This window comes from Anabrus simplex, chromosome 7 (genome assembly GCF_040414725.1).
Source record: "Anabrus simplex isolate iqAnaSimp1 chromosome 7, ASM4041472v1, whole genome shotgun sequence".
In the NCBI taxonomy this organism is placed as follows: Eukaryota; Metazoa; Arthropoda; class Insecta; order Orthoptera; family Tettigoniidae; genus Anabrus; species Anabrus simplex.
Window position 1 is genome coordinate 229,968,068 of NC_090271.1, and position 18,576 is coordinate 229,986,643.

At 38.3% G+C, this 18,576-nt stretch overlaps 1 protein-coding gene across 2 annotated transcripts in view; it reads left to right on the plus strand.

Annotated features, from left to right (window-relative positions):
* LOC136877498 (nuclear pore complex protein Nup93) overlaps nucleotides 1–18,576 on the plus strand; it is a 262,104-nt gene that overhangs the window by 221,466 nt on the left and 22,062 nt on the right. For both annotated transcript variants that reach the window (XM_067151599.2, XM_067151600.2), the window contains exons 13-16: nucleotides 1,090–1,182; nucleotides 14,824–15,060; nucleotides 17,564–17,718; nucleotides 17,800–17,854. In XM_067151599.2, coding sequence (XP_067007700.1) covers nucleotides 1,090–1,182; nucleotides 14,824–15,060; nucleotides 17,564–17,718; nucleotides 17,800–17,854 — 540 coding nt within the window. The remainder of the gene's footprint in view (nucleotides 1–1,089; nucleotides 1,183–14,823; nucleotides 15,061–17,563; nucleotides 17,719–17,799; nucleotides 17,855–18,576) is intronic.

Here is an 18,576-nt window from a genome sequence, read left to right on the forward strand (position 1 = left end):
AAGGGGAAATTATTACGGAAAAGCAGACATCACGAAAAAATAATTTTGAACGGTAAAAATAAAAGGAAAAATGTTCAATCCTTTCGAGCCTTTCTCCTAAATCGTCCTCGTTTCAATGCTTGTGAGTTGGCAACGATACTTATTCGATCGTGACTTCCTTTGCTACCCACAAGCGCTGTAAAATTCATTGTGAATGAAGGAGCTCAGGCGCTGCCCTTCTCCACTATAAATCCTTCAGTAATGTCGTTTTTGCTGTGTAAAGTGTACCTGGAAAGAAGTAAGGCCTACATTAAGCACATCAGCACTGGAATCGCTTATGGTTCAGAGGACGAAAATACCATCACAGTGGGAAGGATGCTTAAAGAAAAACTACGCTGAAAAGCAGCTGCTGCGTGAGAAACAACCTATCACAGAACTGACAGGTTGTGTGCACATGTTATTGTGTAATATGGTATACTTTCGAATAGATTGCTAGAGGGAAGGACAAAGGGGGTGTCATTATCGACAAGGAAGGAGCATGCTTTGGACTTGACTCGAAATTCTTCTCGGGGGCGGAGGACGATTACTGATAATCCACTTCAAAGGTTGGCACCTCTGTGTAATGGAATAGACTTCTTCTCACCGAGCTCGATAGCTGCAGTCGCTTAAGTGCGGCCAGTATCCAGTATTCGGGAGATAGTAGGTTCGAACCCCACTATCGGCAGCCCTGAAAATGGTTTTCCGTGGTTTCCCATTTTCACACCAGGCAAATGCTGGGGCTGTACCTTAATTAAGGCCACGGCCGCTTCCTTCCCATTCCTAGCCCTTTCCTGTCCCATCGTCGCCGTAAGACCTATCTGTGTCGGTGCGACGTAAAGCAACTAGCAAAAAAAAAAGACTTCTTCTCTGACTCCATTTCATAACTTTAATTTAGCAGCCACCTGTACTAACAGCTATTCCCTCGGAAGGAAGAATGGTGGCCTCTTTTAGCAGGTTTTACTGAATGAGGCAAAAATTTGAAATATGCAGACAAATTCATAATTTTATTTACTGTATATAGATGATTGGAAACACATATCATATTTCATTCAGTCTTTCTCTCATTTACAGGCAGATGTTAAAGAAATCATTGAAATGGTGGCAGCTGAAGCTGAAAGAAAGGGTATATTTGAAGATGCTATTCATCTTTATGATCTTGCCAATGTAAGTATCACTTTATTAGTTTGTGCTCTATTTTTAGATGTAGCTACAGAGAGGCTTCAAATAGGAAAAACAGAATGTGACAGATTTGTGGTTGCTCATTGATTTAGTGATAGATCTAACTGCATACTGTGGTGATTGTTTTTAGTGCAAGTGTGAATTTGTCTGTGTTCTACTTTGAGATTTTCTTCTGAATTCATAATACCTTTCTTTAATGTGTACAACTCCTGGGAATGTTGTAGTATAATCACAGAATTGTTGCATGATACACAGAGAGATAGCTACTGAATTTTGCTTGTGTTGGCACTTCAAATAGAATCACTCAGTGGGACAGACTGGCTAGCTCCATTCCACTAAGGAGGAGAAAGAACTGTGGCAAAAAAAGAAAATTTTCTCAACTGATGGCCGCTTTTTACTTGGATAAAGGAAGTTAAATCCCACGCTACCACTGTGGACTTGGCTTACAAAGAAACTCTCTAACAAAATAAATGCATAGGGAAATTTTTTGTGGTAATAGTGTAATTTTTTTTTCTCCTTTCTGCTTAACATCATTTTGAAGTGCCAGGGCAGAAAATTCAATATGTGCCCCAAGCAAAGGAGCAGACTTTAAATTGCCCTTTTTTAAAGACCTTTCAACTATGAGAGAACTTTAATACTAGTCGAGGGTATCCAGTACATCCAGTACATCAAAATACTAGAAAGGAGAGTTGTTCACAAATTACAAAGAGAAACCTCTTTGGATAGGATATTTTAGCAAAACTTGCCATGCACCCAAGAACGTCTAAATTCTTCAGTAATAACAATATTTGTGTGGTAGAGAAGCCAAGGAACTTCCCTGATATTATTCTTATTATAAACGTGCGGTTTTTGCAAAGTAGACTTGCAAAACTGTTCATGATATAGTTCCTAATTCACATGTAGTTCCTTGATGGTAAACTAAAAATATGTGCTGAAAACTTGTGAAATCTATGCCAAAATTGTGTAATGCACCTCCTAAAACATATGAGCTATTAGAAAAGATAACTCCACGGACGACTGTAATTCATGTGCGTAGGCTGCGGAAAAAATGAAAAATAAAATAATGCATGCAAATTTTTGAAAACTTACGAAGACAATGAAAGTATACCCAAATTAACGACATACCTGGTTTAAGAGTGGAAACCCAACTTTGAAGTGGTCTGAAGACAAATATTGTCTCATTTTTTCACTGGAAGAATGGCAGAAGGGTCACTCCATGATGTGATCTGATATAATTAACTTTAAGTACACATTAGTCGTCAGTATGTCTACCCATTAGTCCCATTTTCTGATACGGAGTCGGGGATGAGGTAAGATGAATTTATATGGTGCGTTTAAATGTGCCCTTCGCAATGTCAATCTCAGTTGAGGAGCTAATGAAGATGAAATGAATGTTGGTGAATGAAATTGGGTAAGTAGTCGAAAAGAAAGGGTTCTGGTCTATGAATAGGAGCTGTCCTGGCATTTGCCTGGAAGTGAAAATGGCAAATCACGGAAAATCACTCTCAGGAAAACCGGCGGTGGGGATCGAACTCGCACGTCTCCTTAATGCAGAGCTTCGCTCCAAAGCCATAGCTCGGCTACTCCGCTTGGTGTACATTAGTCCACTTCTGTGAAGTATATGTGCAAAAAGCTACTTTCAGTGATGTTTTGGTTTCATTTTATGTCTTTGTTTGTCAAAAAGTGGAAAATTTAGCCAAAGAATAGTCACAGAAGTTGAACCCATACTCTGCACAAATAACATAAATATTCTATAGGTTGTGTTTCAGTATCAAAGTTTGACAGCAACATTGGCCCTTGATCAATATTATGAACGGGAATAATAGTCATAGTTCTGGGACTGTTAATATCATACTTAGGTTCCATCCACTCTGTTGCTGCCAGTGTCACTTGTGTGGTTTTTGATCTCAGATGAGATGGAGAAAGGATTTTCAAGTTCAGAGTCACACTAAAATCAGACACTTCTTTGTCTGTATCATCCAATATTGACACTATATCGGTATCAGTAATCTGTTTTTATGATGCCATTTCACCGGAAACCGTGAAAAATACATAAGAAATATGCACACAGGGGTCTCTTCCCGCATCACACTCACTTGTTTCTCTCCCTGTCCGCCTTCTGCGTGACGTCATTGTGGTATGAAACAGTGGTCGCCCGTCCTGCTGACACGTATTACCACTACAGTCTAAAATGGTCATAACTTCTGAACCATTCATGCAAATAATGTCCTGACAAGGTTATTGTAATCCTTATAAAATACTGGAGGAGGTCAAACAATTTATTTTGATGAGGAATTCGAGGATAATATCGAAATATTTATTTAATTTTAAGAAGTTACATTTTTTACCGCGGACTGTAGCATAAAATCGCTTCTAGAGGACAGCCGGTTGGAAATAGGTATGTGCCATCGCGGACTTTTTTTGTAGAGGATTCTATGCTCTACATTTCGTACGTTTACACTTGGGGTCTATCGTTGATGGTTCACGCAGCGTAAGCCAAGAAAGCAAGTGACCGACCGACATTTTTATCTCTTTCTACGTATTTACTGTATATCGGATCACGGATATATAGTAATTTTATAGTGGTTCACTACGTGAACAGTGTTCGTGTTGTCAGTATCTGAAGTAGAACCACTGTACTGATTAAAATGCAGTCAACATATTATGGAAACGTGTGTGGCCCTATAAATTGTCGGCATGTAAAAGAACTCCCATGGGACAAAATTACAGCACCTCGAGTCTCAGAAAACCGTAAATGTTAGTGAGACGTAACACAAATAACATTATTATTATTTCGCATGTTATAAAGACAATAACTACAACAACCATCATAGCCAGTTAGTGCTAATAACTTATATTTCTGAATATATTTCGAAGCTCGTGAAATAATACAGCATCCATGATCCGATATACAGTAAATACGAAGAAAGAGACAAAAATTCGTGCGAGAAGAGACCTGTTACTGGATCTCGGTTATTTCAAAAGGGGGCCTCACACATCCCAGTCATGAGTGTGGTTAAAAAATATAGCCCCGTTCGAAATTTCATTTGGTGTGTTTCACGGTAAGACTGTATCCAGATGCAAAAAAGTGAAAACTCTTACTTCTATTATTAAGTCAAAATTGCCAGTATTCCATGACAAAATAATTTGTCTCTACGTAAGGACCAGGACATTTATTAGGATATGGCATTTTAATGCAAAGAGTAAGGAGCTAGCACTGAGAAAATATGCCAATAAGAAGGCTAAGCTTTGGGCTGGTTCATCAAGTAATTAAGTCTCCTGACACGTACGTTTTAATAATTTAATATAATTCCATAATGATGTCGATATGATGCATATTTTCCTATGTCATTTAATCTAAATATTTACTTCATCAGGAAATAAATTAATTATTTTGATTTGCATGGCAATATTTTATTTCTTATCGTATTATATGTCATGTATTTGATAGTTGATGTTCTACCTGCTCAGCATGTGACGAAATTTAACGCATTTTCACGTTTTTAAGTCTATTGGAAGTGCCGTTACTTATCGAATCGGACTAAACCAGACTATCATTTGATGAAAGATTGAGATGTTTCACAGGCACGAGAATTCACAGGCTTGCTGTACTGCGACTGTGTTCCTTACTCGCTATCGTTCATACCGCGTGACATCAGAGCGCTCCAGCCAATGGAAGCTTCAACCGCCGGAGTAGCCTACCTTATATTCTAGTTACCTTGAAATATGCACATGAGAAAACATTATGCAACGTGTGTGGTACGCAACTCTCACTAACAGGATAAAAGTATTGCAGGATATTGAGGGGATTTCCCTTCTCAGTAGAGTTGAAGGAATAACTTCTGCCATCTATGAGCATATTTGTGCACCTCCTCGGCTAGTAAAGCCATGAAATTCAAACGGAACATATGTATGTGTTTCTGCCCAGAGAAAAAGAAATGTAGAGCATATATATATATATATAGACAGTAAAACTTGCTCAAAGCAGAATCGCAAGGGTCCGAGTTTCTTTTCTGAATTAGACAAGTTTCCAGATTGAACAAAATTATACAAAAATATTCACAAGTTACTTACCCCTGATCCACTAGTCTTGTTTTGGTGATGTAAATTTCAGTAACACAATATCTTTATGTACAGTAAGTTTTTATTACTCTCGCATGGGCCTACACTATAACACACTCAACATATTATGTACAGTATGTACTATATGTACCGTGCTCAATGAAAACCAGACAATTTCTGCCTTATTCCACATGTTTAATAGACAAACTACAGTAACTGACACGCACCCATTGACGAGTGTAATCGAGCATTAGGGTTTCACAGGGCATGTGCGGTCTTATGTTAGGAGATTGTACAGAGAGGGAGTAAAAGATTGTGTATGCTGGCCACATAAACTTTTTTTAAATCAGTCAAAAGTAGACGAATGGCCTATCGATTCCTTGAATATTTGTCAAATTGGACTCTCATCCACACTTAATGCTCAATAAACTGATAATAGATTGTGTCAGTCTTATTAGCGACAAATATTTAGAATGAAGTTCACTAATGAAATTAATAAAATCTCTTCTTAATATAATTAATTATCTTGGATAAAGAAAGTTCATTCTTGAAGTTTAACATGTTGACGACGGTGGATTGTTTTCCGAGTTTATTCATTAGGAACGAAGTGAAAAATCAGAGATACGTGAACTCTGATATCTTACATACTATTACATATCTTAAGTACCGCCTATAGGCATTAGTTTGCACTGTGTCCACTGTGTGCTGAGACCGCCCGGCAGGTCTCATCATCCGCAAGTAATGCAGGGGATTCGCACGCACTGTGACCCGTCGGCGACCTCACTGAAATTGCCGGTCTTTATGCAGAAGCGATAACATGTGAAGTTCACGGTGCTGGTGCATTCGAAGCCACGACAGCTCCTTATAATAAGGTGATATATGAGCATCATATCGCAGGTTAAAGACAAGGTAACTAGAATAAAAGGTAGGCTATTCCGGTGGTTGAAGCTTCCATTGGCCGGAGCTCTATGACGTCACGCGATATGAACGATAGCGAGTAAGGTACACAGTCGCAGTACAGCAAGCCTGTGAGTTCTCGTGCCTGTGAAACATCTTCTCAATCTTTCATCAAATAATAGTCTGGTTTAGTCCAATTCTATAAGTAACGGCACTTCCAATATTTTAAAAAACTTGAAAATATGTTAAATTTCGTCACATGCTGAGCAGGTAGAACATCATCAACTAGCAAATACATGACATATAATAGATAAGAAATAAAATATTGCCATGCAGCTCAAAATATTTATTTCCTGATGAAGTAAATATTTATATCAAATGGCATAGGAAAATATACATCATATCGACATCTTTATGAAATTATATTAAATTATTAAAACGTATGTGTCAGGAGACGTAATTACGTGATGAACCAGCCCAAAGCTTAGCCTTCTTATTGTCATATTTTCTCAGTATAGATAAGAAATGTGTTTTTCCACCATTCAATACACAATTTATTTTAATAGATTAAGCTAGTACCGGTTTCGGCTCTTTAACGGCCATCATCAGCTAGTACATGTTTTGTTTTAGCCATTAGACAATACACAAGTTGTTATTGTATTAGGCATCCGGATGTCTAATGGGGGATGGAATAATAGCATATAATTAAAATATCAGTGGTCAGGTTAAAAAGTTATAAATAGAGCATGAGTATGTAAAACATATTAAAAACACACAGGTCACAATATATAACATTTAAAAAGTTTCAACACATTAAAATTGTACGTATAGGTAGACACTTGTTAGCATTTTTCAATTTATGTTATATGGATTCCATTCTTCTGTCCTCTGTGCAGAACCTTCTAAGTAATGTTGATTTTAGTTGCGTAGGGTAATCTTCGAGGACATTTTGAAACTAGTGTACGTCTTATTGATGTGGGCCTTTGTCATGATGAAATTTCGTTATGTTATATATCCCAACTTGTGACATACTATGGCAAGTTTCAATACAGCAAACAGCAGGTCTCGAGCATGTATTTAGAAGTAGTCGGTGGTAACACTTCTCTCGTCTATGTTTGTTCTTGTAGTCTGTAAAGATAAAGTGATATAAGTATGCCGGTAGTGTGTGCATGAAGGAATGCCTAGTGTGTGTATGGAAAGAGTACTTACTATAGTTGTTGTGGAAGTCTTGTGCTGATGTGTTAGCTAGCTCATTACTCTTTGCATTAAAATGCCATATCCTAATAAATGTCCTGGTCCTTATGTAGAGACAAACTATTTTGTCATGGAATACAGGAAATTTTGACTTAATAATACAAATAATAGTTTTCATTACGTTTTTGCATCTGGATACAGTCTTACCGTGAAATATACGAAATGAAATTTCGAATTGGACTATGTTTTTTAACCACTCATGACTGGGATGTGTGAGGCCCCCTTTTGAAATAACCGAGATCCAGTAACAGGTCTCTTCTTGCACGACATTTTTGTCTCTTTCTTCGTATTTACTGTATATCGGATCACGGATACTGTATTATTTCACGAGCTTCGAAATATATTCAGAAATATAAGTTACTAGCACATAATATGTTAATGTTATTGGATTTTACGTCCCACTAACTATGTATTTGAGCACCTTCACCACCGGACTGAGACAGGATCGAACCTGCCAAGTTGGGCTAAGAAGGCCAGCGCTCTACCATTTGAGTTGCTACTCAGCCCGGCTATTAGCACATAACAATAATTATAGAAACTATGATTTTCATTCAGTCATTTATATCTGGCACCTTTTTACCGTACGAGCTGTAATAATGGAGATATTCAAGAGATAATTACAAAGTGTTTCAACAACCAAGCATTGCTGACGAAGTATTGTTATGCCATCACAGTAGCAAACTAACTGGCTATGATGGTTGTCGTCATTATTGTCTTTATAATATGCAAAATAATAATAATGTTATTTGTGTTACATCTCACTAACAACATTTACGGTTCTGAGACTCGAGGTGCCGTAATTTTGTCCCATGGGAGTTCTTTTACATGCGGACAATTTATAGCACCACACACGTTTCCATAATATGTTGACTGCATTTTAATCAGTACAGTGGTTCTTCTTCAGATACTGACAACACGAACACTGTTCACGTAGTGAACCACTATAAAATTACTATATATCCGTGATCTGATATACAGTAAATACGTAGAAAGAGACAAAAATGTCGGTCGGTCACTTGCTTTCTTGGCTTACGCTGCTTGAACCATCAACGATAGACCCCAAGTGTAAGCATACAAATTGTAGAGCATAGAAACCTCTACAAAAAGTCCACGATGGCATGTACCTATTTCCAACCACGTGCCCTCTAGAAGCGATTTTATGCTATAGTCCGCGGTAAAAAACATAACTCCTTAAAATTAAATAAATATTTCAATATTATCCTTGAGTTCCTCCTCAAAATAAATTGTTTTACCTTCTCCAGTATTTTATAAGGAGTACAATAACCTTGTCAGGACATTATTTGCATGAATGGTTCAGAAGTTATGACCATTTTAGACTGTAGTGGTTATACGTGTCAGCAGGACGGGCGAGCGCTGTCTCATATCACATGACATCATGCAGAAGGCGGCCAGGGAGAGAAACAAGTGAGCGCGATGCAGGAAGAGAGCCCCCTGGATTAAAGATATATCTTACGCAGCTGTTCAGGCTCCAGTCCAGTTTCTTGTTACTGTCGCAGGTTATTTCAGTCAACACAGTATCACAATAGTCAAATATAGGTAGTATCAGAGAGTGGATTAGTTGTACTTTAAGTCGAACAGAGAATACATTACAGAACTGTTTCAATGGTTATAAGCATTTATGTACTTCATTACATGTGCTTATGACCTGTTGAGTCCAATTTAGGGTCTCAGTCATAATAATTCCTAAGTTAGTCACTGAAGTAGAGTAGGGTATGATTTTATTGTTTAAAATTATTTGGGAGATATCCTGTTTCCTGAGGGAATATAGGTTTTTACTGGGACCAATAATAATAACTTGAGTTTTATTTGGGTTTATTAATAAACTGTTTTTATTTGCATAGTCACTAAGATGTTGCAGGTCGAAATTTATTTTAGTAATTGCAGTATCGATATCACTCGGTTTTTAATGATAGTAAATCTGTACATCATCTACATACACTTGCAATTTGCAGAATTTAAGTGCTTTTGATATATCATTCATTTGGATGATAAATAACAGTGGTCTGAGGACTGATCCCTGAGGGACACCGAGGGTCTTACTTTGCCATCCTGAACTCACATTTCCAACTGTCACACGTTGCCAGCGATTCTAAAGGTAATAAGAAAAAAAACCAAATTGACACACTATCAAAATTTAACTCTCGATGTTTCTGCAGTAGTAACTGAGGGTTGACAGTGTCGAAGGCACTCCTGAGATCGAATAATGGCAGTAAGTCACATCCCGTTGGTCCATTGCACGTCTGATATCATCTCTTACTCGTAGTAAATATGTTGGAGTGCTATGTCCTTTCCTGAAGTCAGATTGAAAAGGGTTGAGGAGGGAATACTTGGGAAGGTATTCAGTAACTTGTGTATGAACTAGATGTTCAAGCACCTTGGATAAGGGTGATAGGATGGACACTGGACGATAATCTGAAGGAGAATCTAACTTGGAGCTCTTTGGGATGGGTCTAATTAGTGCATCTTTCCAAACATCTGGGAACACTCCGTTTGTCAGGCGGTAGTTAAATACACTGACTTAGCAAATGTCATGGGATAGTCACCTAATAGCGTGTGGGGCCTCCTCTGGCCCTGTGAACTGCTGTGAGACGCCATGGAAGTGAGTCGACAAGTCCCTGGTAGTCCTCTGGACGCAGCTGACACCAAATCGTTTGCAGAGCGGCCACCAGTGCTGGTCTGTTCGTGGGTGCAGGATCCATGGCACGGAGCCTGCGTTCCAGGACATCCCAGATATGCTCGATAGGATTCATATCGGGGCTACGGAGTGGCCATGGCAGTCGTTGGACCTCTGCTGCATGTTTTTGGAACCATTCGCGGGCGATGTGGGAGCGCGTTATCATCTTGAAACACCGCAGAACCGCCTGGCGCCGGAAGGCCAAAAATGGGTGGAGATGGTCTCCGAACAGCTCAACATACAGCGTACCATTCAAAATCTCTTCCAGAACAACTAGGGGGCCCATTTCATACCAGGAAAATACACCCCAGACCATAACAGAGACACCAGTGCCCTGGACCACACCTTCGAGGCAGGCGGGATCCATCGCTTCATGTGGTCTGCGCCATACACGGTGCCTCCCATCGGCATGGTGCAGTTGAAATCGTGATTTGTTCGACCATATCACGTTACGCCATTGTTCTAGTGTCCATCCCTAGTGACTGGCGACAAATGCGCAATGTTGTGCCCGATGACGTTGGGTTAACAGTGGCACCCGTGTGCGGCGCCGGCTCCCATACCCCATAGAACCCATGTTCCTATGGATTGTCCACTGGGAGATGTGTCTAGCATGGCCTGTGTTGAATTGAGCCGTGATTTGTTGCACGGTTGCCCGTCTGTCACTATTGACAATCCGTCTCAGATGTCGCCGGTCACGATCATCGAGGAGCTGGACGACCGGTCGTTCGTCTGTTGTGGACTGTGACACCCACATTCAACCATTCACGATACACCCTGGACACGGTTGATCGTGTGAAGCCGAATTCCTGCACCACTTCCGAAATCGCACTTCCCATCCGTCGGGCACGGGCCACCATACTCCGAAGGGTGTCAGCTCACGACGACGTTCCATGTTACACCTGTCACATGCACAGCCACTGCTCACAACGTCTCCTATACAACTGCCGCTGGCACAGGGGGTGTGTGGTGCGCAGGCGACACACCTGCACATCAGTGCTCCGCTATCCCATGACATTTGTTCAGTCATTGTATATGGGTTAGTATTGGCAGAACAACTCCTAAGATATCGTTAATCAGGAAGGTGTCTGCAGAGGCTGTTAGAGCAATGGGATCCACCACTTGGTTTCTTTGAAGGTGAGGTGCTTGTTAATGCTCAGTATGCATCAACTACTAGCTTAACATAATTTAGGATTCCAAAAGCCGAGCCTGGTAGTTCCAAAGACCATGAAAAGAGGAAAGCTCCTGAGTCATCAGAATTGGTCGCTCCCAAAAGATTTGCATGTGTCTCAAAATCTGGCACTCCTGTGCTAAAGAATAAGAGCATTATTCAAAATCGTGAGATTTTTTTTTTTTTTTTAATGGTTCTGTCATCAGGCTTAAATAAGGCATAGTGTGCTTTCTGGTATGCTGTCATTCCATTGAGAATCTCAATTCTAAACTTCAGAGTGCTTCCCCTCACATTCATAAACTACTAGAACTAATGACAAATGTCTTACAGATATGTCAATTGAATATAGAAGGCACAAGAGGATCTAAATGCCAGTTTCTGTCTAAGCTCCTAAGAGATAAGAAAGCTGAAGTAGTAATTCTCCAGGAAACCCATGCAGCTGGTGAAGACCAGCTCCGCTTCTCCTTTTTTTTTTTTTTTTCATTTCCCGTTTCCAGTCTTCTGGATCAGGTTGTGAATCAAGGATCTCCAAAGTTTTCTATCTCTCCACCATTCCCTTCCTTCCTCCACTATTTCTTCCACTTTTACTCCTCTCTTCTCTGTACTCTCCTTCACCGTATACATCCACCTCTTTTTGGGCCTATAAGACCTATCTGTGTCGGTGCGACGTAAAGCCCCTAGCCTAGCCTTTTTGGGCCTTCCCCTTCCTGTTGTCTTCCTCCTATTATTTTCTCCATAAATTCTACTTTTGAAACTCTTATTCTCTTCCATTCTCATCATGTGTCCATACCATTTCATATTACTGGTCTCTATCTTAGAACAGTTTACATATCTGGGTAACATTATTAATGGAAGTAATTAAATCAACCCTGAAATTAATAACAGACTAAGTAAAGGTACAGCATTTTATCATCAAGACAGAGAGCTTTTATGGGTTGACAAAGTACTCAAGAGAATGAAGTTAACATTATATAAACAGTATTTCATGCCAGTTGTAACATACGGACTAGAAACGCTGGTAACTAATAAGAGACAAGATAGTAAGAACCAGGCAGTAGAAATGAAATTTTTAAGAACATCGGATAAAAAGACAAGAAGAGATAGAATTCAAAATATTAAAAGCAGAGAACAGCTAAATATAGAACCATTAGTATAGAAGATACAGAAAGCAAGACTGAGATGGTTCGGATGTGTAAAGAGAATGGGAAGGGAACGGGTAGCAATAAGGGAATTGGAAAGAGAAGTTAAGGGAAAGAAACCACCTGGAAGACCGAGAAGAAGGTGGATGGATCAGATTTGGAAGGACATTAGAGAAGCTGAATTGGATGTGGCGGAAATAATGGAGCAGGAAAAGTGGAAGGACAGAAAGAAGTGGAGGAGGCTTGTTAACCACACCCGGGTGACTGGAGTGGGACAATGATGATGATGATGATGATGATGATGATGATGATGATGATGATGATCTGACCTTGCAGTTAAGGAATCCAATTCTTTCTCCGATTTCTACATTTCTGATCTTATCTCTTTGTGCCAATTATTCCTCTAAGGAATTTCATCTCGGGTGCTTGAATTCTGCTTGCATCAGGTTTTGTTGTTGTCGATGTGCCTGCCACATATGTAAAAATTGGTGTATAATACACCGAGTACAGAATTTCTTGCATTACTCTGGAACATTCCTGTTCCACACTATACCTCTCTCACATTTGTAAAACCTATTGGTATAAGATTGAGTCCAGTGTATTACAATACCGTAATTTGCTTTCCAGCATGACTTTGCTTTTAGGTTTATAACGGAGAAGTGTTCAAGTTTTACAGCTGGTTTTAAAATTTGAGTGATGCAATTTGTGGAGCAATATAGTAATTGTGCTATGAGCCAAGAATTTAATGTGATGTAGTTTAATGTATGCTGTTGGTGAAAACAGAAAGTTGCTCTTGAAAACACCAACAAATCAAGAAAAACATTCTAGGGTCTGAAAAGTGGAAACTTCCTTGAGGTAAAAAATGAACTGATTCGGTACTTGAAATGTTTACGTACCGAGCTCGATAGCTGCAGTCGCTTAGGTGCGGCCAGTATCCAGTAATCGGGAGATAGTGGGTTCGAGCCCCACTGTCGGCAGCCCTGAAGATGGTTTTCCGTGGTTTCCAATTTTCACATCAGGCAAATGCTGGGACTGTACCTTACTTAAGGCCACGGCCGCCTCCTTCCCATTCCTAGGCCTTTCTTATCCCATCGTCGCCATAAGACATATCTGTGTCAGTGCAACGTAAAGCAAATAGGAAAAAAAAAAAAATCACGTGATGACGAAAATCACTACAATTTAAAGCATGTGAAGTAGCATTCAAGCCCCACTGTTGGCAGCCCTGACAGTGCTTTCCGTGGTTTCCCATATTCACACCAGGCAAATGCTGGGGTACCTTAATTAAGGCCACGGTCACTTTCTTCCCACTCCTACCCCTTTCCTATCCCATTGTCGCTGTAAGACCTGTCTGTGTCGGTGCAACGTAAAGACAATCTTAGAAAGAAAAGTGAAGTAGCAATGAAGCAGGTTATCAGCTGTACGGATCTGAAGGTGAGCCATGCTGGATAGCCAGGTTCATGAAGAGGAACTGGAAACAACTGGTGAGCGTATTAGTCTTTGAATGGAGTTTTGTTAGGAAGGAAGCCACACTTTTCAGTGTTGACTCAGTTAAATAGCTTTTAAATCAGTCAAAAACACAGGTTAAATATATTACACTATAACATTCCTGTAAAACAAACACATTATTAAACAAGAAATAGAAATACACACTATTAAACAAAATTGACATGTTTCGTTCTCTAAAGCACAATATCAGATTCTATCAAAACACACCAATTATTTATAATATTTATGTTTATGAAATGCTGGGATAGAGACAAAGGAGGAGGACATCATTAAGATAAGCTCCAGATTTCAAGTTCGTAACTATTAAACAGAAATAAACATAAATATTGCAAATATTTGAGTGATATTTGAGAGAATCTTTTGATGTTCTTTCAAGATCAAAACATGTCATTCTTTGTTTAACAGTGTGTACTTTTATTCCTTGTTTAATGCGTTTTTTTTACAGGTATATTATAGTGTAATATTAATATTTAACCTGTGTGTTTGACAGACTGAAAAGCTTTTAAGTTACATATGAATGGAATCCTATGATCTTTAATACTTTTGTTGATATTCAAGAACATGTTATGAAATGTAATAAAATGCAACCTATTATGCAAAATCATGATGCTTTATTTCATTTAAAAAGTACTTTAATTTTAATGAAATTTGATTTACTAACTTCCCACATATACCTTTCATCCCAATATTTAAACCTAAATTTTCAGGAAAATGTTGAGATAATATTCTGCCATGTATGGTATTATTACTGTTATTGTTGATGTTATTACTAATTTTGTTGATTATAGTGTTAATCTAGATGTCTGTGTATAGTTTTGTATACTCTTGTGATATATCGAGTGTGCTATATACTGAATAAACAAAATATATTATTAATGTCTACATTCAGTTACTTTTATTTTCAGAATCATGAGAAGGTGTTGACATTGTTGTCCTCCCTGCTATGTCAAGTAGTACATCACATGAACAAACCTGGTTCATTGAGGTCACGCTTACAAGATTTGGCGTATAGCATCATCATGCGCTATGAAGGAATGCAACTTTCATGTTCTCCAGAGACTGCTTCTATGTTCTTCACATTGCGAGATTTACTTTTGTTCTTTGATCAGTACCATGCTCAGGACTACCAGCAAGCTTTAGAGGTATGTTGACTTCCAAGGAACTTGATTGAAGTACTGAGTGAAATGCTTTATCTTTGTACAAAAAAGTAGACAAGACCTTTTACAAAAGTAAATACAATGGAACCTCGATTCTCTGTTTTTGGAGGGAGCCTGGAAAAAAACAAAAAAAAAAAACAACAAAAAAACAACACGTACAACACAGAAAAACGGAAAATCCGAAAACAAGGGGAAACCATAAACAATTTGGCTCACCGTCACGAAAATGAAATATGTACAATATAATTGTAATCTTACAAACACTCCTAAAACAAACCAAATCAAACTATAGCCCCAATGGGCCTTCACCTATCAAGTGACCGTTGCTCAGCCTGAAGGCCTGCAGATTACGAGGCAATGCGTGGTCATGTGACGAATCCTCATGGCCATAATTCCTGGCTCTCTAGAGCGGGGTTGCCATCTCACCATTAGATACCTGCTCAATTAAAGGTAATCACATAGGCTGAGTGGACCTGGACCCTCATATCCAGGTAATAATGCCTGTCCTGGCCGGGAATCGAACCCAGGCCCTCTGGGCGAGAGGCAGGCAAGTTAGACCACGAAGCTGGCTTCAAATATTAATTACTGGTATGCGAGTTAAAAATCTCTATACTTTACATTCAGTTTTACCAGGGAAACTTTGTCAGTTTCCCATGAAAACTTACTTCAGTTCAGCAACTTTGATCAGCCAAACTCTTTCAAAAATCAAATTACGCCAAGCCAAACAACAGTCAACCACAAGTAGTATTTAATTTTCTAATCTAATAAAATAAAGCACATTAGATACAGTAGCGCCCAACATGAGAGCAAAATCCCTTTTTTTATAATCGTCCATTGTAATTTGGTCACCGGTATACTGTTCGTAGTCAGTTTTTCGAAATCTTGTACTGCATAAATTAGGCCTATATCGACTTTTAAAGGTTATGTTAAACTTGAGAATATGGTTTTGAATGTATCGATTCTCAAAAGTTCTCGAATGCGTTATGTTCAATTCTGCCCATCACTAATCACAATCAAATTGGAAAGAGAAAAAAGTATCCTCAAAACTTCTTGTGCAAATAAAATGACTTAACACAAAAACGTAAAATTCCCAGTCTTTTATTAGGATCAAAACAGTAATAGGCAATCCCAACACCTCCCGTGCCTTTGTCTATGATAGGCGCAACATCTGTTCTGGTCTTGATAACATAATCGTAGGCCTATACGATAATATTAAAATACTAGATTTGTGTTAAGAAGGAACAGTTTCGATTCCTGGCTGAAAGCCCAGTAGCCCAGTGACTATACAATGCCCTGAGGGAGTGTCGAAAACCTGTTCAGCGATACAATTGAAAAACATAAAAAATAAAAATCCAACCCTGGACATAATGTAGAAGTTTTACAAATATGAACATTTGACAAAACTCATTCCGTCTTCAAGTAGAGCTGTCGAAATGTGCTCTGTCTCTTTCCAATTATTGTGGCCACTCTCTGCTTTATGATTTCCGAGGATTCTCTAAATAATACCACCCAAATGCGATGCTAAGATAGTCCCTTACGCAAGTTCACTGCCAATTGCTTTTCCAGTACAACACTTCCTCTAATTATCACAATGACAGGATGTTAACGTGAAGATTCATAGGTAGACCGTAGCCGTCCTTTTGTGAGATACAGTTTCTTGAAAAACGCTTTATAGAGGATTTAGCATTGATGGGACTGAAAATTCTGGAAGGTTGACCTGGGAAATCATTTCTTCGAGGAACGGATAATGCAAAATTTTTACAACGTGATTTAATTAGGATGTTTTGAGGACCACATAATCTGAACGAATAATCCGGGAAAATGTAGTTTACGGGAATGGATAATCAAGGTTCCACTGTACACCTCTTGTCAGTATTATTTGATTGTAATTTTTTCTCCAGAGAACTAATAGAATATTAGGTCTGTGGAATGTGTGACATGTTATTCATTCACAGGGCCTGTGTCACAGTTGGCTTTGGTTAACAAGGTTTACCAGATTTATGTACATTCCAGATACTCTTACATTTCAGCTGTCTTTCATTTAAGTTGTAGTTTTCAGTAAAACATAGACCTTTCTTTTGCATTCTTCAGTTGTGCTGCGAAAACTTCCATTTGATATTCAGTGTTTACTGAATTGATAAATAATCTCAAGAAGTTTACTTTCTGGTTTCAACTTTACCACATTTTGCCCCCCATAAGGGGCTTCTTATTTTTATTTCTTTCATTATGCATGTGGTGCCATTGGTGAGATGGTTTTCTCATCCATGCATAGCAAAGATATTCTCTCTCTCTCTCTCTCTCTCTCTCTCTCTCTCTCTCTCTCTCTTGCACATTTACTTTTCACACTTAATTGATGTGTCTGACTCTCAACTATGGGTATTGTTCAATTTTTTCATAAATCCCCGACATGCAATTAATAGCCATTTAAACATATTTTAGCTAAAATATTAATCTTTTTAAATAACTGTGTAGGTCTCTTTTCTTACAGACTATTGCAAGATCGAAGTTGATTCCTTTGAGTATGGGTGAAATTGAGGAAAGAGTTAAAAATTTTCGACATCTTAAAGATGAAATCTGTCGCTGTATTCCTGATGTTTTGCTGGCTACAATGAATATTCTGTATGAGTTATACAAGAAAGTCAAGTAAGTAAATTTAATCTCTTAGAATAATTGATAAAAAAATAAAAAAAGTGTTTAAATTTGCTCAATGTTTTCTATTTCCAGGGGTGGTGAAATTGGCTCTCTTGGGGGAAAGTTTGAAGATACCTCAAAAGATCAGGTAAGTAGGTCTATTCTATCTTCACTGTACTTCACATTCTTTGAGCAGATGGAATTTGCTCCTGTATTGGTTAAGATGATGATTTGTTCCTAGCCAAGTCTGTTGTTGGATATTTTGTTCCTTAACATCCTCCTGTAACTGGAAATTCTAGTACAGAATAATTACTAGCCGAAGAATATTACCCTTACTGCTAATTATCAAATGAAACTCCCTTTAAATATCATTATACAGGTAGATTAGACAGCCGTTGTATAACACCAGTCGTTAGATGAGTAACGTTTCAAATTTAGTTTAGAGATTTCCAAAACAAGAACAAGAAAAATGTCTTTACTTATATCTTTGAAAAGTGAACATAGAGTGAGTAAAATTGTAACAAAATGTAGTGATTCAAATTGTAACTAGTGATACTAGTGATAAGTTCAGAAAAGTTCTAGGGAATTTTGGCATTCAAACTGATGTGATAAATTTATTGACTAGCTGTTTATACTAATGACCATAATTCATTTTGCTTACTATCGTATTTTCTCGCATAATTAATGCACTTTTTGATGAAAAAATGGTGAAAAAATTGGATGCCTAAATTATTCTGATATTAGAAAAAGTATTTACAATATATTTACATTTATAAGAATACATCAAATATACACACACAATTGGTTCAAGTCATTTTCAGTTATTGTCATTTGGCATAAAATTACGGCGTGCATTTCTTTCTGAAATTT